The 27,347-nt window shown below is 45.0% G+C and overlaps 1 protein-coding gene across 2 annotated transcripts in view; it reads left to right on the top strand.

Annotated features, from left to right (window-relative positions):
- Nucleotides 1–1,734: 1,734 nt before the first annotated feature.
- Nucleotides 1,735–27,347, top strand: part of ARRDC1 (arrestin domain containing 1) — a 566,873-nt gene continuing 541,260 nt past the window's right edge. The window contains exon 1 of one of the 2 annotated variants that reach the window (XM_078642021.1): nt 1,735–2,259. In XM_078642021.1, the coding sequence (XP_078498147.1) occupies nt 2,142–2,259 (118 nt within the window). In that variant the 5' untranslated portion in view covers nt 1,735–2,141. The remainder of the gene's footprint in view (nt 2,260–27,347) is intronic. The other variant, XM_078642020.1, reaches the window with a different exon arrangement.

The following is a 27,347-nucleotide window of genomic DNA, read 5'->3' as shown; positions in this document are numbered from 1 at the left end:
AAGTGAGTGATGAGTTGACCCTTGAAAATGGGTTCTTGAAGAGAGGCGAAGTCTTCATACCTCCATTTGGACTCAGGCAAAAAATTATTCTAATGGCTCACAGAGGGCACCCTGGCACCACGGCCACTAGGAATGTCCTGAGAATGCACTATTGGTGGCCGGGGGTGGACAGCGAAGTCAGGAATCTTATTGACAAGTGTGAGCAATGTTTGAAATCTGACAAACACTGGAGAATGGAGAGAAATGAATTGCAGATGGTACAAATCCCAGATGGCCCCTGGGCTAAGGTAGCAATAGATTTTGCAGGTCCTTTCAACATTTTGCCAAATGAGTGCAAACATCTAATAGTTCTAATGGACTACTACACCAAGTGGGTGTGTTACAAATTCGTGGAAATAGTCACTACAGAGGTAGTAATTAAGTTCCTAGATAAGATTTTTGAAAGAGAAGGACAGCCAAAGGTCATTGTATCTGATAATGGGTCACAGCTGGTATCTCGTGCTATGGTTGAATTTCTGAATATGCGCGGAATAAAACAAGAAAAGACTCCTCTATACAGTCCCAAGAGCAATGGTCAGGTGGAAAGGATAAACAGGTTCTTCAAAGAAGGAATTCAAATGGCTGTGGCAAATGGAGTGAATGTGAAAGACTTTATTAAAACCAAGATCAATGCGTACAACAATACGCCTAAGGATGCAACGGGTTTTACCCCGTTTTTCTTGATGAGAGGAAGAGCATGCAACAATACCATGACACCGAAAATAGGTGTGTGGGAGAAAACTGCTGTTGAGTCAAAACAAATATGCGACAAAGAACTTAATGTGAGGGAAAACATAATATGCAAGCAAGCACAGAATAAAACGTACGCTGACAAGGTAAACAGAGCTAAGGATAAGGTCATCACACCTGGGGATTGGGTTCTAACGAAAAAACCTGGGTTGGTAAGCAAAGGAGAATCGAGACTCAGCAAACCAATGAAGGTTGGTAAAGCGTCAGGAGGTGCGGTGTTTGTTGAAGGAGAAGGATGGCGCAGTAAGGATGACATAGTAAAACTGAAACCAGGCCAAGAACAAATCATTATGAGAGAAGCTGAAGAGGGAGACGGATATCTAGATGAGAGTGTCTTAGAATGGGATGATGTGTCTGGTTGCTCAGAAGTGTTACATTCTAGTGCAAGTCCAGGACAGATGTGGGATTCTAATAGGAACTTCACCAGACTCTCCTCTAGCCTGGAAGGTTCTACTTTTGTTCAGGAGGATTCAATGATTGACAATGAAATTGAGAGGAATGGAAATACAGCAGTCGGTATGAATGATGTTGGCAACCACCCTGGTGGGGAGCAAACGTCTAGATCGGGCAGAGTAGTAAGATTGCCCACCAGACTTAAAGACTATGTTATGGAATAAATTCTAGTTTTGTTTTCATGGAGGAAGGGAGATGTTGTATATCATACTATAAAGGGTATTGTTATGTTAGTACGTTATCTATTTCTGTTAGCAGTGTCATACACGTCACAGTGGAATGTTAGGAAGGTATTTATGTGACGTCATCTGTGCTAGTTGACAGATGACAGCTGCCGTTGTTGACACCAGTTGTTTCCCGCTACCGCGGGCCCTTGTGATTAATAAATACTTATTCAATACTTCATCCATCTCTGTGTCTTGAACACTACAAAGATGGATACTACATTTGTAGTGCGCCTGCGTTTACTATTGGATATGCGCACATGGGAGAGAATACGAGGACAGTAACAGACGGAGAGCTTCAACCAACGGAACACAGGTTGTCACTCATTAGCAATGGCTGGTCAGAGGCTGCAGCTGGGCTCGACTAACAGTGTCTGTCCTGTGAGTAGTATGAGAAACAGTCACCATTGGAGCCGTGTGAAAGCAGAGTGCCGCGATCCCTTTAAGGGGCAGGACGCATTCCACGGCCGTGACGTCACGGAGGCAGCAGCAGGTAGAGCCTGGGCTCGCGGGCTGTAGGTCATGTTCTGTGTCTCGCGCTGCCCGGCTGTGTTCCTTTGAGCAGCTGGCTTGCCGCTCTGTCCCTCAAGTGACTCAGCGGCTTGTGACGGTTACTCCTCAGCCGTTGGTGGTCTTCGCTCCCCCGCGCCCCCTTGCCTCGTCTGTACCACAGTCATGGGGAAGGTGCAGCACTTCGAAATCAGCTTGCGGGAGAGTCGTGTCATTTACGGGCCCGGCGAGCCCCTCAGCGGCACAGTGACCCTGCGGCTGGGAGCGCCGCTCCAGTACCGCGGTGAGCAGAATGAGGGCGCTAAGGGCTTTGGGGAAGGTCCGCACTGGGGAGTGGGGCGGTTAGGCGAGTGGCCGCAGTTAAGGGGTGTAGCACTGGAGAAGTGGTTGACCATAGGCAGGAACAGAGCCCCGTGGGTCTGCGGCAACAGCACCTGTTATTCTACTTTACATACTGTGCCCTTCGTGTACTTTTTCTCTTCCATGCTTATAATATGCCCACCCACTATACACAGTTTTATCCCTCCGACCATTGCCAAGAGTTTGCCCTCCTTTATCGGGCTGCCACAAGTCACTCACCCCTACCCCCTTTAAATGCCCAACCTGTGTCCATCCCCACCTGGCCAGACCTGCGGTCCCACCTTACCCCTCATACTGTTGTCCAGACTTGTCCTTCTCCCACCTTACATGCTCCTATAACCAGATCCGAGCTTATTGTAGCCGTTTGTATCGCTCGCTGTTCCCTATGCATCCACCCCCGCTCCGTATCTCCACCCCAATTGTCGCTTGTTTCTGTGTTTCCTATAGTTTTTCTCCGTATTTCCGCAATCCTAGCAACGACTATGCGGCTGCGCCCGATTAGTGATTGAAATATAATTAAAAAAGTGTAGGTACTAATTGCCCCAGAGTACCTGTGAGCTACAGCGAAGTGTGGGCACCCCCACCCCCCGCCCCCATTACAAGTATTATATTCCCACCGAGCAGTGCAGGACTCTCCCTTTAAATTTCGATAAGTGCAGGTACTCTGCTTGTTGTGAGTACCAGCCCATTTAAAGCACCTTGCCCGCTTCTTTCCCATAGTTTTCTCATTTCTTTAGCCTTACCTATCCTGTACATGTTTGAACCCCACCCTTCTCCTGGCCCTCGGTAACCACCACTTTCTTTAAGTTTCTTATCTAGTTTCGAATTGTGATGTGAAATTGAGGGTAGGCCTTTTATGTGGTACCTGCCCCGTTCATTGCAAACCTTGTGCCGAGCTTTTAGCTAAACAACAAAGGTACTTCTTTACCACTAGCCGTATGCAAATAAATATGACCGTTTTGCACTTCCCAGTAGCTCCTGCAATGTTGGGTGTAAAGTGAACTTGATATTAGAGAAGGGATCATGGGAACAGTGAAACTGACTCCCATTCCAAGCCTATGGTCTTTCTGCTGAACAAAGCCACATTTTGTTTAGATCTGTATGTTAGTAATCTGTCTCTGGTAACTGTATCAGTTTCAATTAAAGTATCTCTAATTTTTTAGCTTTTGTGTTACCTGTGCATTTCACATTAAGGTATTGTTTTGTAAGAACTATTAAACATATTTGGTGTAGAGACTTTGACAATGAACAGCGTTTTTTTTCTTCTGAAAAACAGCCATTTCAGTTTGCATTTCAATTAATGGCCACCGTCTCTGCTGCACCTGCCTGCTTGTGTTGCACTGTATGTACCTAGGATGGTGTGTATTCTCTTGCAGTAAGTCTGTTGTATAACAAGTAAGCTGGTATCACAATATATGATATGCTTTGCTAAAAAAAAACTTTGCGTTTATATTCGCACTTATAAGTGATATCTGTTAGGTAACTCTCCCACCAATGTATTCCTTAACCTCTTTCCCCTATCACTCCCCTGAACATATACCTTTATTTTTTAGTGTCGTAGTGTGTTGGCCTGTATAAGGTTGATGGTTTGTCACCTTTTACTGTAACCACCACTCACAAAATGGAATGGTGCAAAAGCAACTTCTTATGCATCCGTTTCACTGGTCTTCAAGCAACTGTAACAAAATACAGCATCCAATCTAAGGGAATGCTGAACCTAGAACATACCTGTGATAGCCTCAACGGGGGAATGATTAAGTGCAAGAAACCACACCTTTGACCATTTTATGCAACTGCATATCTCCATTTATTTGCTTTTACCAATAGCAGTTGAACTGCATATATTGCAGCTAATACTGAATGTCATGTGGGCGGGGTCAGTGAAATGTTTGTGCAGAGTCAAACCTGAATACAAGAATTAGAACCCAGTTATGGGTGAAGAGAGACTTCCGCTCGAGTGGAGTGGGAAAGTCTACTGGTATAGAAAGAAGAATTTCTTTCTTGAGTCCCCTCACTCACCAGGGTTTCCAGTTGGTGACATGCTTAATCATAGGGGTCCTCTCAATCCGCTGCAGATTAAGGCGTGCTAAAATGTGTAGTGCAGTGTTCTGGAGTGGGAAAATAATAGTTTAAAAATACCTAACTAGTGGGCGAAATATTTTATTCTAGCTCCTAGTCGGTATGTTTAAAAACAGGGGGGAATACTAGGGAAAAACAAAATAACAGTGATAAGTTAGGCGTCCCTAGTAGAGAGCCGGCAGGAATGGCGCTCCGGTATCTTTGGGCATTTACCGGGCTTGCTGAACGTACCTGGTTGCGGCGTGGTAGTTGTGCCCCTTCTCCACTGGTGGCCGCCGTAAAAACGGTATGTGGCAGCGATCCACCTTGTAGACGAGGGCTGCACACGTCACGGGACGGGGCCGGAGAGGCTCGCGTCGCAGCGGCTGAATTGGGCCTACTGGAGTGTTTTTTCACACCCCCAACGCCATTGGAGACTGCGGTGGGCCTGCTAGTTGTACTCAGTGGCCTTGGATGTAATGAGGGGGCCCAGCGACAGGAGGCAGACCCTGAATCTTTCTTGTGAGGCTAATGCTTGAGGCTTGTGGGAAAGGCCTGTCTCTCCAGAATAATAACTACACAGAGGGGCGATATGGCAGTAGGGCTCGTGGAGGGCACCTGGAGAAGCAGCTGAAGGGTAGCGCCATTGGAAGACTGTTGAGGCCTCAGGGCCTGAAACTATGACCGCTGGGAGGGCAGATATCACCCAGGTTTATTATCACGCTGCTTCATAGGCACTGCGAGGCCCTGCTGGGTCCATTACACACTGCAGGGCGCCTGGGGGTCCAATACACACTGCTAAGACGCTGTGGTGAGTGGAGCAGTGGTGGGTAGCTCCCTCGTCATTATTACTTCTCCTCTTTGGCTGGGATACCTTACATGGCCTGCAGAGAGTGGCTTCACTTACAGTGTACCTACACAGTGGTTGAAGCAGTACCCGGGCAGTGCTGCGTGCCTGACAGATGCTCACATACTAAGCCCCTCTGGTGACTGGGAGACCCAGTGCCTCACTAAGGGAGCCCATGAAAATGTCCTTGCTCCCTGGTCCCCCTGCACTGTTGAACCCTTTTTGAGACTGCTTCTTCATGTTTCCAGGCCATATGTTGGACTTTGAGATACTGTTGCTCACGCTACACACCAAAGCTTCCTAGGTAGAGGCCTGCCTGCAACACATTGCAAAGACTGCGCCGAGATGCTCCGGACCCCCTTGTAAATCAGATCATACTCCCCCCCCCCCCCCCCCCCCCCCACTGATGGGGAAGCCAAGAACCAAACAGGCGGGGGGCGGGGGGGGGGGGGGGGGTCTGAACCAGCGACTGCTCCCGCAATTCCTCCTTTGAGGAAGATGCCAAACAAGCTGTAAACCCCATACGCCTTCCGCTCGACATACTAGTGGCCACAGCAGACTCGAAAGCCACCCTTTAGCATGATATTGGTATAGTATTGGCTGGCCTCTGCCTGTTGCAGGCAGAATATCACAAGCTGTCATGTAGGTAGAGACCTCCATAAAGGCTATCCAACCTGAGTGCTCAGTGCTCACAAGCCAGGTGACAGCTGCAGGACAGGGTCCAGCTCCTGGAACAGCGAACAGAAAAAGCAGAAAAGTGCAACTGACGCAACAACATCAGAGTGGTTTGCCTATCTGAGGGAGTGGAGCATGGCGATAGGGTAACTTACCCGGAGAACTGATTGAGGTCAGAAGTGGCTCCGGGTTTGCTCACTTCAATTTTTTTTTTGCGCCGGGACAGAGATGTAATACTGCAGAGGGTGCATTTGGAGAGACCCTTTACAGTGGACAATGGCAAGGTCTCAGTGTTGCCGCACTTTACGGCAGTGGTACAGATCAAGGGGTCCTTCTTTCTGGAGGTAAAGAAAGCTCTCCCTGGTAATGGCATGCAATACTCTGATGTTCCCCTCTAATTTTCGGATTATCCTCGATTGAACCACGCACACTTCTGCGTAGACCTGGAATCAGCATGGGCTTAGCTGGAAGCATACAGAGTGAGGGCTGCCCTCCTGATGGCACTTTTGGGGCAGGCGGCATCCGAGCGTAGGGTGCGGAAATGTCAATGCAAGACTCTAAATGGCGAACCATCTCCCTCACAGACAGAAATGGAGGAAGTGGTGGCCCTCCAGGCAGTGGTGGACATCATTATGGTGCACAGGCCAGCCTCAGGGGCTGGGTCTCATTCGGAACACATCCGTGCTGTCTGATTTAATGTCCTCTCAAGACGATGACGCTGGACTCCCTGTTTTGACTACCCCAGAAAGTGGAGAACTGCTCTGCTATCCTTTATTGCGTGAGCTCTTATTGAAGGATGGGTTCTTTGAGGGAGGTAAGAAGACTGGGCCAGGGAGGGGGGGCTCCTGACTCACGTTTTGTGTCCTTATGAAATCCATAACTGTAATAGGGGGGGGGGGGGCATGTGATCTAGTTGCTGTGCCTGGCACTGCACGGTCCTTGTAAATTCACCTTGGTCAGTCCCTTACTGAAAGGCCTTTGCCGGCTAATTGGAGGAGTTATTCACTTGGATTAGGTTTCTATTTATACAGTTTAGACGGCCAGTCATTGCTGTGCTGCCCTTGGCAGTTCATGGTTGTGGGGTGTTCATATTTCTCTTTTTGCCCCTCTTCTTATTTTTTTTGTTCCATCTGCATAGGGATGCGCTGCTCATCTCTGGGTGGTGGTGATTATGGGGGGGGGGGGGGGGTGACAGCAAAGTGCAGATCGCAAGCAGACTATCCTTAATGTCCTGGAACGTTAGAGAGATGGGGTCGGCCTCGAAGCGAGACAACTTTCATAGCTATCTGAGAAGGAGAGGATGCAGGTGGCTATGCTCCAAAAGACACACCTAGCTGGGAATTAAATTGATCAGCTGCAACTTAGTTGGCGGTGGCCAACTGTACGCTACCTCTTAATTGGCTTATGCCAGGGGAACCTTGATATTGATCCTGGCGGGAATCTCCTTTGAGCTTACCCGCTCTGTCATAGATAAGAAAGGAAGATATGTTTTTCTTGAGGGTCGACTGTTTGGGAGGGAAGTAACACTGGGGAGTATTTATGCTGCAAACTAGGACCAGGTGGCCTTTTTTCAATCCCTCTTGGCTTGACTTACTGTTAGTTTGTTGCTGTGTGGCGAATTCAACTGTATATTGGATGTGCTGTTGGGTAGGGAGAGAGCATATCATCTCCCACTGTGCGGATGAGGCCCTACTCTACCTAAGGGATGGACCAGCGGGCATTGCTAGGTCAATGAAACTTCTGTGAAAGATTGAGGGAGTGTCTGGCCTCTGGGTCAATAGGGCCAAGATACTTGTGTTCCTGGTGTCCCAGGACACAGTGCAGTCACTAGGCCTCCCTCAGGATAGGACGTGATCACATCTTCTTTCTGATACTTAGTGGTTCAGACCCTCCATTCTCTGGAGGATCCCTAAGAGGGCAATTTGGGGCAGGCTCTCTGATCCCTGACGGCCAGCATCCCCTTCTGGTGCTCCCTTAAACTGCCCATTATGGGCCGGATCTCAGAATCTAAGATGGTCATGCTCCAAAAGATCCTCGGTTTCTTTACTAAGCTACCAATAAGAGTACCGGTCTTGTGGTTTAAACAACTAGACACACTACTATGTGATCTGATATGGGACGGGGGCTGTCGTGTGACCCTGGCAATGCTCTGGCACTTCCTAAAGAGGGATACTTGGGTGCCCCCAATTTTGAATTCTATATTCTGGCCTCTCAACTTCAGTGGATCACAATGTGGCTTGATGGTGCTGATTGGGACCAGCTGGGAGAGGCAGGACTGTCTGGCTACATGGGAACCCTGCTGGCAAAACTGATTTGCCCTGCAGTGGTGGTCCCGCGTCTGAGGTGTTGCCATCTGCAGCACTGCAATGTTGGCGATGATGGGTCCTGAGAACTGCGGATTCCTTTGTAGGCACCATTGCTGCCATTAGTGAGATTCCCTGAAAGTGAACCCTTCTCCTGTTTCACTGCTGGTCATCTGTCAGCCTGGACAGATGCTGGGCTAGTGACGGCTGGGGACTGTTTTCAGCAGGGCACATTATTGCCCTTGGAAGACCTGATGGCCAGTTATGATTTGCCATCAGGCCAATTACTTGTGTATGAAGCACATACTCTATTGTTCCAGGACTAGTGGGCAGGGGGGTGGGACTGATTCGGTACTACATTTGAAGATCTCAGTCGGTATCACCAGACATCTAGTGACCTGGTTTTACTGACCCCTCTTGGCAGTGGTTCGCAGTCCTTTGTCCTCCCTAAAGGAGAGATGGGTGAGGGTCCTACAACGTGATTTAACGGACTTTGAGTGGTGAAGGATCTTGGCCTCCCATAAAAAGTCTCTAGGAACACAAGGCTGAAATATATCCAAATTAACTGCGTCCATGTGACTTACCTGACACCGCACAGAATTCCGGTAATCTATGAGGGGTGAGTTCGGTCCCTGTTCAAAATGCAGACAGTAGTTGGATGCGGATTTATTCTGATGATTTGGTATTGCTCCCGGTTGCCCCCTTTCTGGGACTCAGTGCTTGCTGCTTTGAACTCTGAGCTTGGGCGCTCCCTCCCCAGTACCTTAGAGGCATGTGTCCTGGGGCTGTACAAACTGGGCACGAGATTTGTAGATCTGACCCTCGCATTAGCTAAAAGGTGCATAGCCATGTCATGGAAGTCTGTGGATGGACAGGGGGCTGGAGGGTCTGATGTGACCCAATGGACAAGAGCAGAGGAGCGGGCTTTGGTCAGGGAGGAGGCTCGAGGGGTGACACCCTATAGCAGATTTATGGACCATTGTTTTGGTGGCCTGGAAACAGCCAGAATATGAGTTAGGATACCCAGAGATTTGGCGATCGTGCACCTGAGGCAGGGGCAACAGACATGACAAGACACCAAGCGGGGAGACGACTGAGTATTGAACTAGGAAGGGCTCTGTGGCATTGGCCCTTGTTCCCAGCCCCGGTGCTGTGATTAAGGAAGTGCTAATCCCGTCGCCGCTCACCCATATTGATAGGAAGCCCTTATTGACCTGGCAGCTGTTGTGACAGTCTGGGGGAGCTACCCAGAGGTGGGCCTCCGAGTTACCCCCTCACACGCACTTGATAACTGATATGTATCACTCACCTATATTGCCAACCAGTAACGCTGCCCCACCTGGGTCACTACATTGTGCTTGTAGGGTAATTCATGTGTATATATGTGTATATATATATATATATATATATATATATATTTTTCTCCCTTCCCCTTTGTTTATATCATTGGTGAACATTTCGATTGCACTATTTCTCCTAGCGCAGCAGATTAGTGACTCCCTTTTGTAAGAGCAAGGGGAAGTCTCCTGTGACCAGTTATTGTGTAGATTTACTGTTATACCTGATGAAACTGGAGTAGATTGTTAAGTGCTTTAAAGGACACTGTACCAATGTCTAGATGGTCTTTTGATGTTTGACACAATGCTGTAATTTGCAACCGATCAAAAAATGCCAATAAACAGAAGGTAAAAAAAAAAAGTGTTAATTCTGGATATCCTGTGACCGGTGCCCACCTAAATATTTTCTACGACCGCTACGGCTAATAATCCTCAGATTAATGCCTTCTTTAACCTATCCCTTGAGCGTGGTCAGATGCCTCCTATCTGAAAAAAAGTACTTGTGGTGCCCATTTTAAATAAATAAATTAATAATGCTCCACTCACTCTGAACAACTACAGACCTATTTTCCTCCTCCCTATTTTGGGGAAGATGTTGGAATCTTTGGTGAATGGCCAAATTGCCTTTTATATACCAGTTCAGAATCGTACGTTGTGGTGCCCCACAGAGCTCAACTTTAAGCCCACCAGTTAGTATGTATGTATGTGTATGTATATGTATATGTGTGTGTGTGTGTATATATATATATATATATATATATATATATATAGCCTCATTAGCGCCAATAGCTCAAAGGTGGGTGTTAGAAATGGGAGTCTCTAGTTGGCAGAGGTACGTACCTTTGACCAAATAGGGACCCTTGCTTCTAGTCAGGGTAAGGGGGAAATACACTCTAGATAACCCCTGCTCACCCCCTTGGTAGCTTGGCACGAGCAGACTTACTTATCCCCTCAAGGCAATGTGTGAAGTATTTGTACCAACACTCACAGTAATACAGTGAAACAACACAAATGGACACCACACCAATTTAGAAAAATAAAAGTATCCTTATCTAGATTCTAACGAGATCAAAACGACAAAAATCCAACATGTGCGTATTAATGTAATCGACTTTTCAAGATGTCATGAAAAATAACTTGCAGGTTTGTGTTTCTTTATAGGATTAATAAAAATGTCACAACACAGTTCGCTTTGGTACCATTTCAATGTGCACTCGTGGTTGTGGCTTCTCACCATGTGACAAGCTGACTCCGCGGTCAGCGCGTGCAAAGTTATGCCCCCAAATGCTCAAAAGTGAAGGGGATGTGCAGATTTGCCAGCCCCGGTATCGTCCCGCTATTCAAGGCAGGTACGGGAAGTCAGTTACCCAGCGTAAAAGACTTCTTTATGCAGGTGAAATCAGAGCAGTCTTTGCAGGCACAACCCGCCCCAGGCGGCATCACACGCAGCGGCTCTGGACTTGAGTCCGAGCGTTACCTGGGGGGGTTGCTTTCTCTCTCTCTCTCCTCCTCGTGGCTCGACTTCCCACTGGCAGCTCCGGCGGCCACAGCTGTTCCTTGTGGAGGGGGAATCCTGGTTGCTAGGCAACACCTCCCAGGCGCTCCAGTCTTGGCGCTTCCCCTCTTCTGTTTATCTTGGACAGACGACCCGGGCCGCCAGCGGTGCTTCACCCTCGCACCTCCTCTACAGATTGCTCGCAGTAATCCTTTTGCACTTCACGGCTCGTGCCGGCGGAGGTAACAGGCATTCGCAGCTCCTCTCAGATGATGGCTTGGGCCGGGCGGTGATTAGTTTCGCAACGCTACCATGGTTACGCTGCAGGGGTGCGGTGCTGTCACGGCTGGCTCAGACATACAGGCACAGCGGACCACACGACGGTCTCAGGTTGCAGAAAAGCACACTCACATAGCGCCGCTTGGACGATGGATTGAACTTTGATGATCCTGAGTTCCCACTACAGGAGGCCAGTTCTCCTCAGGCCCTTGGAGATGTCCTTTCAAGCAGGGGTCACAGCACACAGCAAAGTCCTCTTCCTGCCTTTGGCAGAATAGCAACTGTAGGTCAGCCCCAGAACACACAGCAAGGGCAGTTCTTCTTCTCAGTCTCTTCCGCTCTTTTCCTCAGCAAAGGTTCTTCTTGATTCCAGGATGATCTAAAGTACAGGGGTTTCAGCTCTAATATTTATACCCCAAATGTCTTTGTTTTCTGTGTGTAAGGGGTCCTGAACCTAGTCCAAACCAGTTCTGGGTGCACTCTGCCAGTGCACAACTTCTTCCTTTGTCAGTGTGGGTCAGGGTCTTCTGACGCACTGCAGGACGTTGAGCCAGTCTTTTGTGGAAGGCAGGCACAGCCCATGTCAGGTACAGGGGCTACTCCTCCCACCACTCCAAATGTAGATCGGCCTATTCAGCCCAGGTCTGACTCGCCCAGACTCCTGGAGCCACCCCAGCCCCTGTCACTTCAAAGCCCGACAGTTAATCCACAAACAGGCAGAGGCACACAGGAAGGTTGAATAAGAAAACAACCACTTTCTAAAAGTGCTATTTTCAAACACAGAATTTAAAATCAATCCTTACTAAAAGATCTGTTAATAAATTCTGAGTTCAGGGATACCAGACTCACATTTTCTATCTCACTCAATGGGAAGTTATGCTTGTAAAATGATTTGCATATGGCCATGTCTGAACTGGGGCGGTGTGGAGTGCAAAAAAAAACGATGGATTTAGGCCCAGATCTCTGTACTGGGGTGAATGTATGACATTGTTCTGCACTCTGTCCATCAACTGTGGTTTTTGCATTTGTCACCCCGCGTGGGATGGGTATGCTCAGACGTGAGTCCCATGCACTCCACACCACTGGATTCAAGCAAGCCGGGCTGAAGACGGCTGAAATGCCAGAAACCGGTCCTCGGAAGCTTGTTTCCGGTCCAGGGAAGGCATGGCTTGGCAGTTCGGGCTGGACTGTTCCCATGAGGCACAGGGTCAGACTGATTTGCATATGGCCATGTCTGAACTGGGGTGGTGTGGAGTGCAAAAAAACGATGGATTTAGGCCCAGATCTCTGTACTGGGGTGAATGTATGACATTGTTATGCATTCTGTCCATCAACTGTGGTTTTTGCATTTGTAAAATGTTACACAGCATTCCCCATTCTGTCCTATGGGCAAGATAGCCTTTCAATAGTAAAAAAACTAAATTGGCAGTATTTCACTACATGGTACACACACCAGTACATGTCCTACCTTTCACCTGGGGGTACTGTGGGTCTTCCATAGGGGTGTCCTATGTGCAAGGAAAGGGAAGGGGTAGGTGTGCTATGCTATTCTTGACTACTAGAATTGTTAATCTGCTTATGTTCTATGTCTTCATAAATCTAGAGTGCTGTGAGGTCATCGGGGGTTTGAAGAATGCTGCTCAGTTAAGACTGACTTCTTTCTCTGTTGGATGGGATCCTTTTGTCATGACTAAACTTCATGAAGAAATCAACTAAGTTTCATCATTTATATGGAAATACTACAGTAGGACCTGGCAAGTGGGTGCACTTGCCAAGTCAACATGGCAGTTGGCAAACTGCGCGCAGGCACTGCGGTGGCAGGCCTGAGACATCTTTTTGGGGCTACTTGTGGGTGGCACAATCGGTGCTGCAGGCCCACTAGTAGCATTTGATTTGCCAACCCTGGCACATGTAGTGCACTGTACTAGGAACCTACTGGTAAACCAATATGCCAATCACAATATCAATTTATACAGAGAGCACTTGCACTTTGACACTGAACAGCAGTGGCAAAGTGCTCAAAGCATCCAAGCCAGCATAAACGAAATCCAGCACAGCATCAAAAACACAGGAGGTAGAGGCAAAAGGCAGGGAAAACCACAGCAAGGTTACCAAGTCTAACAGTGGGGTTTGAATATCGCATTGTGTACGGATGATACACAACTTATGTTGGCTTTTCAACAGCTCAACAATTCCGTGGTGTTCGACTTTCAGGGATGTCTCTCTGCTGTTGCAGCTGTTTACAACTTAATTCTGATAAATCTGAAATTCTAGTATTTGGCACCCCTTCTCTTGTCAATGCTAAGTTTGGGCAACTGTTGCGAAGAATCTGGGGGTGTTGATGGATACAGGTTTATCTTTTAAACCCAAAGTTCAGGCCAAGGCTGCCACTTTTTTGGGGCTTCTAAAATCAGTGAAGAAGTTCTGAAAAATTCTTTCGTCTAGCCACCCCAAAGGGGATTGTTAACTCACTGGTTGTTTCCAGACTAGATTAGTTTAGCTAATCTTTTCTATCTAGAAGCTTCACAGGGCCTGCCCACTTGGCTTTAACGTGTCCAGAATACTGCAGTTTGGCTTGTACCGAACATTCCAAAAAGACATTCTATTTGGCTAAGCCGGTTAATTCTAGAATTAAATTTAAAGCACACTGGGTCACGCACAGAGCATTTCAACATCACGTATCTAAGTACATTCAAGATAGAATAAAACATATCTCCCTCCTTGGTCACTCTGTTCAGTAAAACAACATTTTATGTACGTCCCAAAAGTGCAGAAAGCTTGAACTGGTGGCAGATCTTTCTCTTTTCTAGCTCCTAGTCTCTGAAATGCCTTACCATTGTAACTTCAAACTACCCAAGTGAAAGTTTGTTTAAGGCTCAACTGAAGACCTTCTTATTTGACGAATTGTAAGTTCTGGCTTTACTTCTATCACCTTCATGGCACCAGGACGCTTCTAATGAAGCAGCATTTGCACTGTATACATTTCTCGTCATTCATTCATTCAAGGTGGAGGATATGGAGACCGTAATCTGTAAAGGCACATGGGTAGTATCTGTAAAAAGTGATATGGAAATGAAACCAGTTTTTGAGTATTTAGTTGAGGAATGGCTAAATGAATGTAAATTGAAGGGAGATAGGCAGCAAGTATGTAATAGATTTTTGATATGCAACAGTGTTTTCGTGAGCGGGGAAAACCAAATTCCACCATGTAGTTTGATTTAAAAGAAGTGTCAATTAGTCATGAGGGGCCCATCCGTATGTCTAATACTGAAAGGCATCTTTATGGACAATGAACTAATGAGATAATGTAAAACATTAGCTCATAGTGACAAATCTGTAAAATCGTGTTGATTTAAAACTGGTGAAATGTGTGGTTGGTCCATGAAGACTATTTGCAATAGGCATTTTAGAATTATTTTATTTTCTTCCAAGGAAGAAGTGATTTGCTATAGTTCTGGTTGATTGTTTTTATACATGGCCTAGATTGAGAATGGTGGAGAGGCTTAGTACTGTCAGGATTGTGGAATTCTTGTTGAATATCTTTTCTAGAGAAAGTTTGCCAGAAGATCTTCTGTTTGATAACCGTCCCCAGTTTGTAAGTAAGGAAATTGGTGTATTTAAGAGGTTGCGAATTGTCATCCTCATTCGAATGGTCCGGTGGATCACTTCAACAGGATGGTTAAGGAGCCATTCAGCTAGTAGTCAAGAGTGGATTGTCTTGGAGGAAAACCTTTTGAACGACTTTATTGATGTTTAGAGTTTTCCAAATTTTGAAGGTTTTTCTCCTTTCAAAATGTTGAGAAGGAGAACGCTTGGATCAAAGCTAGCTCCATGGTGGCTTAGAGGGAGAAAGGGTAAGGGTACTCTATCTTCAAACTAAGCATTATCAAGAAGACCTTGATAATGCTTAGTTTGAAGATTGAGTAAAGAAATATCAGCAAAGAAGAAGGTAAATGCAGATAAGCGTTTCTCTTCTTGCCATAATCGCGCATTTGGAGACTTGTTAAGGCTTAAGTTTCTTGGAAAGGATTATCGAAGTGGTCTGATCCAGTTAAGTTTGAAGTAAGACTTTGAGACTGGAGGGAGGGGAAAAAACTGAAGTTGCATGAAATCTGCGTTTCACATTGTAGTTTCAAATGGCAAAGGTGCTTTAGTAATAAAGTTAATGTGTTACTTGATGGGCCGATGACTGAGTCTACTGTTGTGGGTCCTGACAGAGTTCCTGATGTGTCCTTGGACCACACTAATGACGTTTCTGGTCATGAAAAGAGACTTGATGTGTTGAGGTCCCGAGTTTGAATAAATGTTTGACCAAAAGGCTAGAAAGCCCTTTAAAAAAAAAAAAAAAAAAAAACGATGACTACAGATGAGATCAGGCTGGTTCCTTCCAAATTTATGGACTAATTATTTATTTTTCTACTTGGCGAAGGGAGGGTCTCTTTTCAAAGTTTATTATTAATGTGTTGATTTGCTTTTGTAGAGTTGCTTATAAATTTGTATGCATATTAAAAATGGGGGCTATGTTATGTAATGCAGAGAATGGAATACTCGCTCTGGAAGGTGGAGTGAGGGAGTCGGTTGGTGGCTCAATTAGTAGATGGTCGCTGTGGGCAGGTGCTCCTACACTGTATAATGGAATGAACTTCAGCTTACCTTAACACGAGCGGTCCCTCTTTTCATCAGCGTGGCATTTACCTGTATGCTGTATCATCAGTACACCTGTTCTAAAACCATGCAGCTTTTTTGTGTTTTTGACTTTGGATGTGCTGAGAATTGGTACTTTCAGTCCAACACCTTCCCGTTTTTAGGTCTCGCTGAGCCAGAGCATGTGCTGCTCTGCGAGACATTTAGTACTGTGCTTTTAAAAGTGCTACCCCAGGCTTCTTCTGGCCTAGCACTTGCGGTCACGCCCGCCAGCTTTCAGCGCCCGAGTCACCATCTGGAGCGTGCTGCGCGCGCACCACTCGTGAGTTTGCCGGTGTCTCCCTCTGTTTGGCGTCTTCCTGTATCTTATGTGCCACAACTCGTTCTCGCTGTTTGTGCGCGTCGTGGGCAGTATGCTGGGAATCCTTCTTCTCTTTATCCTCCAATGCTTGTTTCGCTCGTGCGTGTCTCCCTCTGATTGGCATCTTCCTGTATTTGATGCTCCACAACTCATTCTTGCTGTTTGTGGGCAGTATGCTGGGAATACTCCTTCTTTTTATCCTCACCACCGCCCTCGTAAAGCGGGACATGACTCCGAAAAACTTCTTCTCGGTCACAATGGCGTCTGTAGGTGTTTTACCATGCAACAGTAATGTTGTTGCACCAAGGATATTGTGCTGCATAACTAAATACTTATAAGGTCCCAAAAGCGAGACCTATTGGCTATGCCAATGCTTGTTTTGTTTTATTTTAAAGTTCATCTCAAAATAATTGCCCACGACACTTAAACTTTAGGTATTGAATTTTGGTCGTCCGTATAACCCCCCTGTTTTTCCCAAATCGTTGTGCATAAAACTTTTTAAATCATCAAACAAATTTGATGTGCATTTTTTTTCATGTGAAGTTTGGTGCATATTTGCCATACTGCATAAGCGTTAACAAAACGTGATTTTCCTCTCGACTAGGCAATCTAACCATAAATAAACTATAAGTGCACAGGCGCATCCTTATCATATATAGAGAGTGTTTGGTGTAAGCTTCTACAGATTATTTGTTTGAATGTGTACTCAAATTTACAAGTTCATGTGTACTATGATACTGAAGGAGGATGGATTTTTATGCCGACTGTCGCATTACCTGTCGGTGATTTGGCGCTATATAAACCGACATTAACAATAACAATTTGAACGACTCTTATATCTGAGATGCGTTGGGACTGTGTGAGTTCGGTAGGTTATTGTATAGTTTCCAAACCTGTGATTTATTTTTTACCAGCATTGTGCCCAAAATAGTTTTCTTGTGCATTCTAGGCTGTCCCTTTTATGAGCAGCATTTTCTCATTTTGGATGTGTTAATCTGTGAACTTTGAAACATCAAACATGCCTACGATTTAATTTTTTGTATTGCATATTTTCCTGAATGTCTTTCTAATCATTACGTAATCTTATTCCTTTTTTTAAACAAAGGAATCCCAACTTTGACCAAGTTCGTTGACTGATCCGTTGGTACCAACTAGGGCAGTTGTTTATAAGAAATCTCAAAACTAAAACTGCAGGTATATAGTCTGTCAAAGCAATGCTACCTTACACATCAGAGTGTACATAGTATGTTTGCATGTAGTGCTAAGGTCGTTCCACCTTCCCCCTTCAATGTGAAGTTGTCTGCTTCTCCCATTTGAGTACTGACAGCTATTGAACGTAGATTCTATGGCAATAAATTAGTGGCTAAAGTGTGCGGTTTGAGGAACCCAAAACCTTTTTCTATGTAAGACTGTGTTTGTGTGCTTAGTAAGCGTAGTGAACAGTGCTACCATTTTTTTCAAGCAAGCCTCTCAACCAGGCTATAAATAATGTTCAAGGCATGCTACAACTGTTTGGATTAATATTATTTAGTGCACAAATATTAAAATTAATTACTCACCTTTTCTCTTCCTCAACTACAGTGAGTTTCTGTTATGACAGATTTGCAGTATATTTCTAACGGCTAACAAGACTTTCTCCCTTTCTTATTTATACTTAAAACAGAAGCAAGCTGTCATTGGTTCACTGTGCTGCATACTTTTACTCTGATTAGCTACTTTGTTCAGAACACTCACAAGCACTTTTTGTATTGCGTTTCTGAAATCTACCTGGCCGCTTGCCAGCGTTAGAGAGTTGCTCCACTCACAAGAGTTAGTTTTGGTTTTTTTAAGCCCCTCCTTGCTTTCACCTTAATTGGTACAATCTGTTTATTGTTCAAGGGTTCCTCGTCAACTGGTTTACCTACCAGTTTCAAATTTGTTCTCTCAGATGTCTCACATGATAATTTATTGAAAACTGGTAACTGAGATTCCTTGTATTGTATAGCTTATGTAGCACATTCCTACCACTCGGATGGCCCAGACGCGCTGTGGGTACTTTCCCCGTGTTGTGGCATTAGTTTCTAATCAGATGTAGGAGAATGTTGTGTAACCTATGGGGTACACGGTGAGTGTCAAACCAGAGGGGTGCCACAGGCTTGTTGTTGGGCTCCGCATAAGTATGTCACTTATGCAATAGAGTGTAAGTTTGATTTTTTTTTGGGGGGGGGAGGGGGAGTGACACTAACTACTAGCAAGATCTCCATTGAGAATCCCGAGGTCAGCTAACTAGGAGATGATGAGGAGATCCTGTGTCTGTGGCAACAGAGGGTGAGGTCCAAATGGGGGAGCAGACCGGTTTTAATGCTCTTCAGAATTCTGCGTGTAAGGAAGCTCTTGACTTGTGCTGGAGAAGTGTTTTAGGGTTTTGGCAGCTTGTAGATATAAATAAAAATAAAAAGTCCAGCTAAAATTTCATAAATATAAAATCTTTATGGTTAGCAGTTTTAATTCTGTGGTCAGTTTGGTACTTACAAAGATGTCTTTTTTTAGGGTAAAAATCACCATGTGTTTCAGAGGGTCTTCAAATAGTTGTGCCTGGCCAAGGGAATCAAGTTAAGAGCATGAAGGATTAGGGTGATGTGATTACAGCTTTGAAGTAGTAGTTGAAGAGTGGTTTTGCGTACTCTGGAATCTATGTAGAAAGAATATCTAAATAGGCCTGGCTCCTTGCATAATCTAGGTGACTGAGAACTAAAGCGATGGCAACGTGAACTCTCTGTTGGAGCCCCAGGTAATGGAAGACATCTCGGAGTCCTCTTGGCTCTGGCCGTAACACCACATCTTCTTAGTCCACTGAAAACCTGTTAGGTCTGCATGGCACCACAGAAGTTGCTATACATTGTGATCAACAGGAAAAGAGCTTTCGGATATACTACTGAGACGACCTTAGGCTCCACCACATGTTGGTATTCTTGAGTAGAGCATTTGATTGGGCAGAAGTAGTGTCTCCAGTGGGGTAAAAAAAGGAAACTAAAATTGCACTTTGTACCTAGTGAAAAAGATTGTGCTTTAATACGCTGGACTCCGTTATAATGACAAGTCCATTATCAAGACTATAGGCCAGATCTGTTAATTATGAAAAATTGTGCTGCATGAGATTTATTCAGAAAAGTACATGTTTAAAATACACACTTAAGGGTGAATTGTTATTACTTTGCCTTAAAGCCTGCAGCAGAAGTATTATTTTTTTGTTCTCGTGGAATGTCTCAGATTTGTGTAGTATGTGAGGTTTTGGCCTTTATCACCTCTGATAGTCAGTGGCAAAAGAACGGAACTGTGTTCATCTTTGTTAGGCTCTTATAGAGATATCAGTTTGGTTTGTCAACTGGAATCTTGTATAAGTTTGTAATATTATAACTGTATGCCGTATTGTTGGAGAGTTTACACTCAGCACGGAAGGCTTCAGTTATGGTCCCAGACCCATCATAAAGGCTATGGGCCTGATTGGTTCACTGGGGAAAGTTATGTTAGATGTCATCGGTCTTACCTATTTATTATCTAGAATTACGAAAAAGTCAGTTTTATTTATCGTCAAAAGCATTATTAAAGCCAATAGGCCTTTAATTGAGTTAAAGGCAGCAGGATTTTAAGGGTGTATTATAGCATTGCGCAAAAACCTTTAGGCAGATGTTATTTTACATGGAATCTCAACATTTACTGTTGTGGGCAAGAGTTTTTAGCGTTCTGACCCATGCAATGAAACCACGGGATAGATGTTTTACAGTATGATAATCCTTACTAAGCTTGCATAAGAACCGCAAAAACCTCACATGATGGGGGACCAATGGTAGAGCCAATAATTTGATCACTGGATAACGTAATGTGATACATGGTTTATTTTTATGAATTCATAATGTGGTGATTGTTTAAAGCCTTCCCCTTCACCCCACATGGTAAGCCTTTTTTTGGCTATTTGGGGTAGTTCATGCTTTAGACCCCTGTAACATTTTGTCCACATAAGGTATCCACATCATATTTGTGTCCTTTACTTCAGACATCCTGAGGATTCTAAAGCTACCCTGGGTTTGTGGATTGTCCATGAGGGGACCGAGAAATTAGCCAAATACAGCTACATTTTGGATGTTTGAGGAAAAATGGGGAAAAAGTGTCTGGTTTTTCCCCTGCAAATGGTATCATCAAAGGTTATGTGGTGCTAAAATCACAATCTTCCCAGCTCTCAGGAACAGGCAAACGTTTGACAGAAAACCATCAATTTCCAAACAGTTTTGTCATTTTACTGGGACACAGCCTATTTTTCCTTTATTTTGTGCGTTCACCTCCTTCGAGTTAGTAGTAGATATGGGTGTGAAAGCAATAATGGATCCGGAAAGCTCTTCATTTCCAAAAAGTAGACAAGTTCTGAATTCAGCAAGGGGTCATTTGTGTAGTTCCTACAAGGTTTTCCTTTAGAAACTAACAGTTGAAATAAAAAAATAAAAAACATTGAAATTGAGTTGGGAAAAAAAAACCAGCCAATTGTGCCACGTTTTCATAACAGATTGTTTAAAAGCATTATAGCGTTATGTCTGCTGGACCCTTCTGGTTGCAGGGATACTTAGGACTTGTAGGTTCAACAAGAACCCGAGTTACCCAGAGCCAGTAACTGAGCGGCGTCTTGCAATGTATTTTCATTGTGTACCGGGTATATAGCAATTAATTTGGTAAACTATAAAGAGTGGAAAATGGGTATCAAGGAAACCTACATATTTCCTAAATTGAAACAAAATATAGACCTAATAAGCAGTGGTTATTTGCACATCTCCGAAGTTGTGGATACCTGTACTAGCATGTGAATTGGAGGACATTTTTCAAAAACGTCTTCTTTTTTTACACATTCTTACATTTTTTAAGGCAGAAATACATAGAAAGTCAATTGGTAAGAACAATTCTTCTACTGTTCTGTGTTTCCCCCAAGTCTCCTAATAAAAATGATACCTCACTTGTGTGGATAGGCCTAGTGTCTGTGACAGGAAACTGCCAAAAATGCAACATTTTTCCAGTGAAAACAAACACTTTTTTTTGCAATGCGCCTAGCTGTGGATTTTGCACCCTAGCTCAGCCGGCACCTAGAGAAACCTAACAAACCTGTACATTTTTGGAAACTAAGCACCTAGGGGCTTCCACAATGGGGTGACTTGTGTGGTTCTCACCAGGTTTTATTACACAAAATCCCTTGCAAACTTTGTAAACAAAAATAAAGAAAATCTTAACTTTTCTGTTAGAGAATTTATGTGATTACGTGGCCGCCACAAATTTCCTACCACCGAGTGTTCCCCCAGGTCTCCCGATAAAAACGGTACCTCACTTGTGTCGGTGGGCCGAGTACCCGCAAACGGGAAGGGCCCAAAACGTTTTGTGGAGACATCAAAATGATCTATCGCAAAACAACCTGGTTTTGCAAGGGGGTCACCTGCGTTTTTGGTCCTGAGCTGGGTGGCCATCTAGGGAAACCTACCAAATCCAGACAGTTCTGAAAACTAGACACCCGGGGGAGTCCACGAAGGTGTGGCTTGCTTGACTCTTCCAATGATTTCCTACCCAGATTCCCCTGGAAACCTCAAATTTAGGTAACAAAAAATCACCCTTTTGTCATGACTGTGCAGTTTTGGGGGCACTGGCATGACCATTTTGGACAGCCCCCACCCCTACGTATAAAGCAAAAAAATCTAATCCTTGTTGAGTGGGTTTTCTGCTCCACGGAAGGGCAGATGGGAGGCTATTGCTTCCCGGGAGGGGGCAGACCGACTGTGGCAGCAAGACTGTCCTGGTGCCTAGTGCGCCTTCTGCCCAGTGGTCAGAAAAACTGTTTCCAAAGAAATGTGGGTGGGGGCATGGTTTTGTCCATTGTGGGCAGCCCCCAAAATAAAAAAGTATATATTTCGCACCAAAATGACTGTGGAGGTTGTTTTGAAGGCCCAAGCCCAAAAATTAAAACCCCCAAAAAATCCCTGGTGCCTTAGTGTGATTTCTGCAAGCCCCAAAAATTTGAGGGGGACAAGGCCTTTGCCCAAGGGGCCGCTCCCCTCTCCCTGGTGCTTAGTGGGTGGATCCCTCCTCGGTGATCACCCTCCTGCGAGGATACCCAAGCAGGGATCCACTAGGAAGGGGTACGTTAGAAAAGTGGTGATTTTCCCCTTTCCAGTGATCTCTCCCGTCTGTGTTGGTGCTCAGGGGGCTGAGATAGCCCCCTGAGCACTGAGGCAGTAAAACTGAAACCAGCCTTGCGGCTCATTTCAGTTTCGGTTTCACTGAAATGACGTCCGCGCAACGTGTGCGCTGATGGTCATTTCAGCGGAAAACAATTAACAGCCTCGGGAGCTAGGGAAGCACTTCCCCCTACTCCTGAGGCTGTTTAGGGGGAGAGGAAATCCCTCTGGTGCCGTCGCCTGAGGGTTTTCCAGTGGCCTTGTGCGCGGAAGGCCAGGAACGATCCACCGCACACAGGCACTTTGGCGTCGGGCGGCTCCCGGCCGTCCCACTCATGGAACGGGTTAATAATGATATCATGAATTGGGTTGTTTATACAGACATCCTGTGCTTTTTTAAATGGATTACTCCCTTTTTGCTCTCCAGTCGGTGGTAGGAGAAGGGCCTGGGGCACTTCCGGTATCGAACAGTGTCTTCTTTGGCCATTGTCCCAGTGCCACCCAATATGCGCTCCCCCGTACAAACTCCCACAGCCTCCAAAATACGCCTGATTGCAATGAGTGTTGTAAGATCAACAGTTCTTGCTATAATTTGAGAGGGTAGAAAGTATAAGGGACCGTTCCAAACCAAATTGCATTAAATCAGAAGCATATGGGTGAGCGAATTTTATCCTCTTGTCATAACCGTAGTGTACAAATAATTCAACTGAATGAGGATCAGCCGCAAGGAAATAACCAGTTCCCGAGGGCCCAACTTTGCATCTCTCCAATTGTTTTTCTCAAGGGGCCCACCCAGCGCTCCCATTATTCCTTAAGCACCAGAAACCGTTCCGGAGCGTTTTATAATTAGAGAGTAATCGATGCATCATACTTCTCCTTTCCCTTGTCTGGCTAGGGTGATCATGACCTCAAACGGGCTAAATTCTGGAGGCTTGTTCAAAGCAGATTTGTGAGCAGCCACTGCGTGTTTCAGATGTAAGTATTTCTAGAATTGGAATCTGTGGTTGTCAGATTTGACTTGAGTCTCGAGCATCTTCCTTTTTGTACCCTGCTAAACATCCCCAGCTTAGAAATTCCAATTCAATCCTACAGATTAAACCCTTTCAAGTGGGCAGTATGGAAAAAGCCATTTCCCTTACCAGATGAGTCTCAAATGTTCTCTGGTCCCATCGGATCTAGCACAAGACTGCCAGCAGAAGAAGGCTACTCTTGTAACTTCTGGGAGTGAGACTACAAGGCAGTGGTTTGGGTTTTTAGGAAAATGCGGTTCTGTTGCAGTAAGACCCCACCACTTTTTGCCTAACTCTGATGAAACTTTGACTGAATGTGCACTGGGTTCCTGCTAACCAGGTACCCAGTGCCTGTGTTCTTTGCCTAAACAGTACCTTTGCTTTCACAATTGGCACACCCCTGGCCCACATATAAGTCCCTTGTAAAAGGTACCACCAGTTCCAAGGGCCTTGTGACCATAGAGGGACTCTAAGGGCTGTAGCATGTATTGTGCAACCACTGAGACCCTTCACCTAACACATACACACTGCCGTTGCAGACTGTGTGCTTTGGTGCAGATAAAACTTAAGTTAACATGTCCCACAACCCTGTGTACCATGCCCACCAACACTGCCTATGGCATAGGTAAGTCCTTTCACAATGGAGAGTGAGACAATGAAAGTAGTTGCACTCTCCCAGCTGCAATAGTTACACACAATAGCAACTGATAATCTCAAGAGATGAGGATAAAAGAGAATAGGGTCTCACTAGATTCAAGTATATTTATTCCCAACCTCTACAATACCCAAAGATATTGGATTAGACACCTCACTCACTTATCGTGACATACTTCATCATTGGCGCCTATAGGTAAGGCACCCTTCTAACATGTTGTGTAGTTCCTACAAATATATATAGGATCTGTGCATTTAGACAACATAAACTGAGGGATTTGTGTTCAGACTGATTCCAGACACCCCCAATGGATATGTTAGTGTGTAGATTAGCTAGCTCATGGTGCCACTATAAGCCCGACAACCTTACCAAGAAGCAAATAGTTTCTGGCAACTATCGAACCTGACAACCCAGACCCCTCAGGGATCGTGGAATCAGTACAGTACTTTTCGCTCAGTCATTCGTACTCACTTGGTCTTGGAGAGATGGACAGAATAAATGATCGCGACGTGTGCAATCTGTATTTATTGAACGAGCGTCTTTCTAGCGTAAAATATGTGTGCTGCAACAACCATTAGATTGAAACAATTATATAAGATTATAAGCACCAATAGAGTAAATAAAAGGTAGAATTCTACAATGGTGCTAAAACAGTGAATATATGCAGGCAGATGCTAACCCTAGCTAAGTATACCTAGCGTGTTTGTATGTAGGTGTAAAGTCGAGAATCCCCCTAGGAAAGAGCCAACCCAATTACCTGATGGTAGAGAATGTAAGACCCAGTCTTGGTCTCGACTTGGACACCCCGCAAGGAGAGTCTGTGTGCAGGGACTTCAGCATCTTGTCAGCATGGACGTTTCTCCTCTGGTTTGCCCAACGAACATATGGTACTTATATACCCGAAAGGTTCCCTCAGGGGTTTTACCTAGATGACAATAGCGGTGACGTTTGTACAGAGTTATTATGCAGAAGATGGTAATCCTGCTGCAACTCTAAGATTACTCATGAATAATAAATGAGGTTACTTTTCAAAGAAAACCAACTTGACGTTTATTTGGCAACTAACTAGGTAAAAGGTCAGTCCCAGAACAGTTATGTAGAGCAAGATAGGACAAATGTAGGTAAACGTTTGTGCAACTACCTAGGCCTATATTGGGGTACATTGGGGCTCATAACAAACACGCCTCGCAGCCCTAAGGCAGGGTGCACTATTCCATAGGTGAAGGCATAGCTTTATGAGCAATATGTCCCTACAATACCCAAGTCCATTCTCAGACATTTATAGTGCAGTGAAGAGATACTGAGTTCATGAGCTGAAAGTTTGTCATTACGAACTCCACAGCTCCATGATAGCTTTACTGAATGCTAAGAAATTTGATATCAGACTTCTCAGCGCAATAAACCCATACTGATGCCAGTGTTGGATTTATTGTAAAGTGCACTCACAGGGCATCTTAGAGATGCCCATCGAAAATAACCAACTCCCTAGTGTACTGCTGACTGTTCTGCACCAGCCTGCCACACACGGACATGTTTCTGACCCCCTCAGGTGGAAGCCCATGTGCTATTGTGGGTCAGGAACAAAGCCTGCTTGGTGTGGAGATGCTTACCAGCATTCAAAGTTTACAGAGGAAGGGGTCCCAGTAATGTAAGACAGGGATTGGAAATAGTAGAAATGTAAATCACACAAAGTGAATCTATCCACATTGTTTTATTCACAATGGGACTGCATAATGAATATACAAAACATCAATACATCAAACACTAAGTTTGGGTAGTGCCCCAAGAGAGGGAAGTGACGGTGGGGAGGTTTGTGATCGTGTGAGGACACAGTGCAGGAAAAAGCAAATGATTCGAAGGTGACAATACAATCAACCGATAAAAAGGTCTTAAAGTTGACAAAGTTACATATTATGTACAAAACACATGACTTAATAGTCAGTTTTCAAAATAGAACATACTCCACATCGTTCAATTTATGATACATTTGGGGGTGAAGTTGACATTCAAAAACACGTGGTTGTCGACGTTTCGACCCTTAAGAATACGCAGGATTTAGTGATGTCCTTGCAGTAGGGTCTTCATCAGGACAGGGAGATGGGGCAAACAACCATCCTTTATGTGCACATGGCATTCATCACTGAGAGTTCAATAAACGTCAGGGGTCAAATGGATCGGCGAATAATGAAATTCGATTAGTGGTGTAGGACAGCGCGTTCAGCGTACGGTGATACCAGCATGTCGGGCATTTAATGGTGAAGCAGTCGTATGAGTATCAGGCCAACCGACAATAGTAATGAATCGATGAATGAAGTCGGAAAAGCGAAAGCCTGGCGGAGAGAGCCCGCAGTGTGGCGTTCAAAGGAGAGAGAATCTCCGAATATCAGTCGCGGAATGAATCTCGCTCTGAATGACGGTAGAGAACTTCATTCCGCGACTGATATTCGGAGATTCTCTCTCCTTTGAACGCCACACTGCGGGCTCTCTCCGCCAGGCTTTCGCTTTTCCGACTTCATTCATCGATTCATTACTATTGTCGGTTGGCCTGATACTCATACGACTGCTTCACCATTAAATGCCCGACATGCTGGTATCACCGTACGCTGAACGCGCTGTCCTACACCACTAATCGAATTTCATTATTCGCCGATCCATTTGACCCCTGACGTTTATTGAACTCTCAGTGATGAATGCCATGTGCACATAAAGGATGGTTGTTTGCCCCGTCTCCCTGTCCTGATGAAGACCCTACTGCAAGGACATCACTAAATCCTGCGTATTCTTAAGGGTCGAAACGTCGACAACCACGTGTTTTTGAATGTCAACTTCACCCCCAAATGTATCATAAATTGAACGATGTGGAGTATGTTCTATTTTGAAAGCTGACTATTAAGTCATGTGTTTTGTACATAATATGTAACTTTGTCAACTTTAAGACTTTTTATCGGTTGATTGTATTGTCACCTTCGAATCATTTGCTTTTTCCTGCACTGTGTCCTCACACGATCACAAACCTCCCCACCGTCACTTCCCTCTCTTGGGGCACTACCCAAACTTAGTGTTTGATGTATTGATGTTTTGTATATTCATTATGCAGTCCCATTGTGAATAAAACAATGTGGATAGATTCACTTTCTGTGTGATTTACATTTCTACTATTTC

Source organism: Lissotriton helveticus, chromosome 5_1, assembly GCF_964261635.1.
Source record: "Lissotriton helveticus chromosome 5_1, aLisHel1.1, whole genome shotgun sequence".
NCBI classification, from domain to species: domain Eukaryota; kingdom Metazoa; phylum Chordata; class Amphibia; order Caudata; family Salamandridae; genus Lissotriton; species Lissotriton helveticus.
Note: the sequence above shows the minus strand (reverse complement) of the source record. Positions and strands in the feature narration are given on the sequence as shown.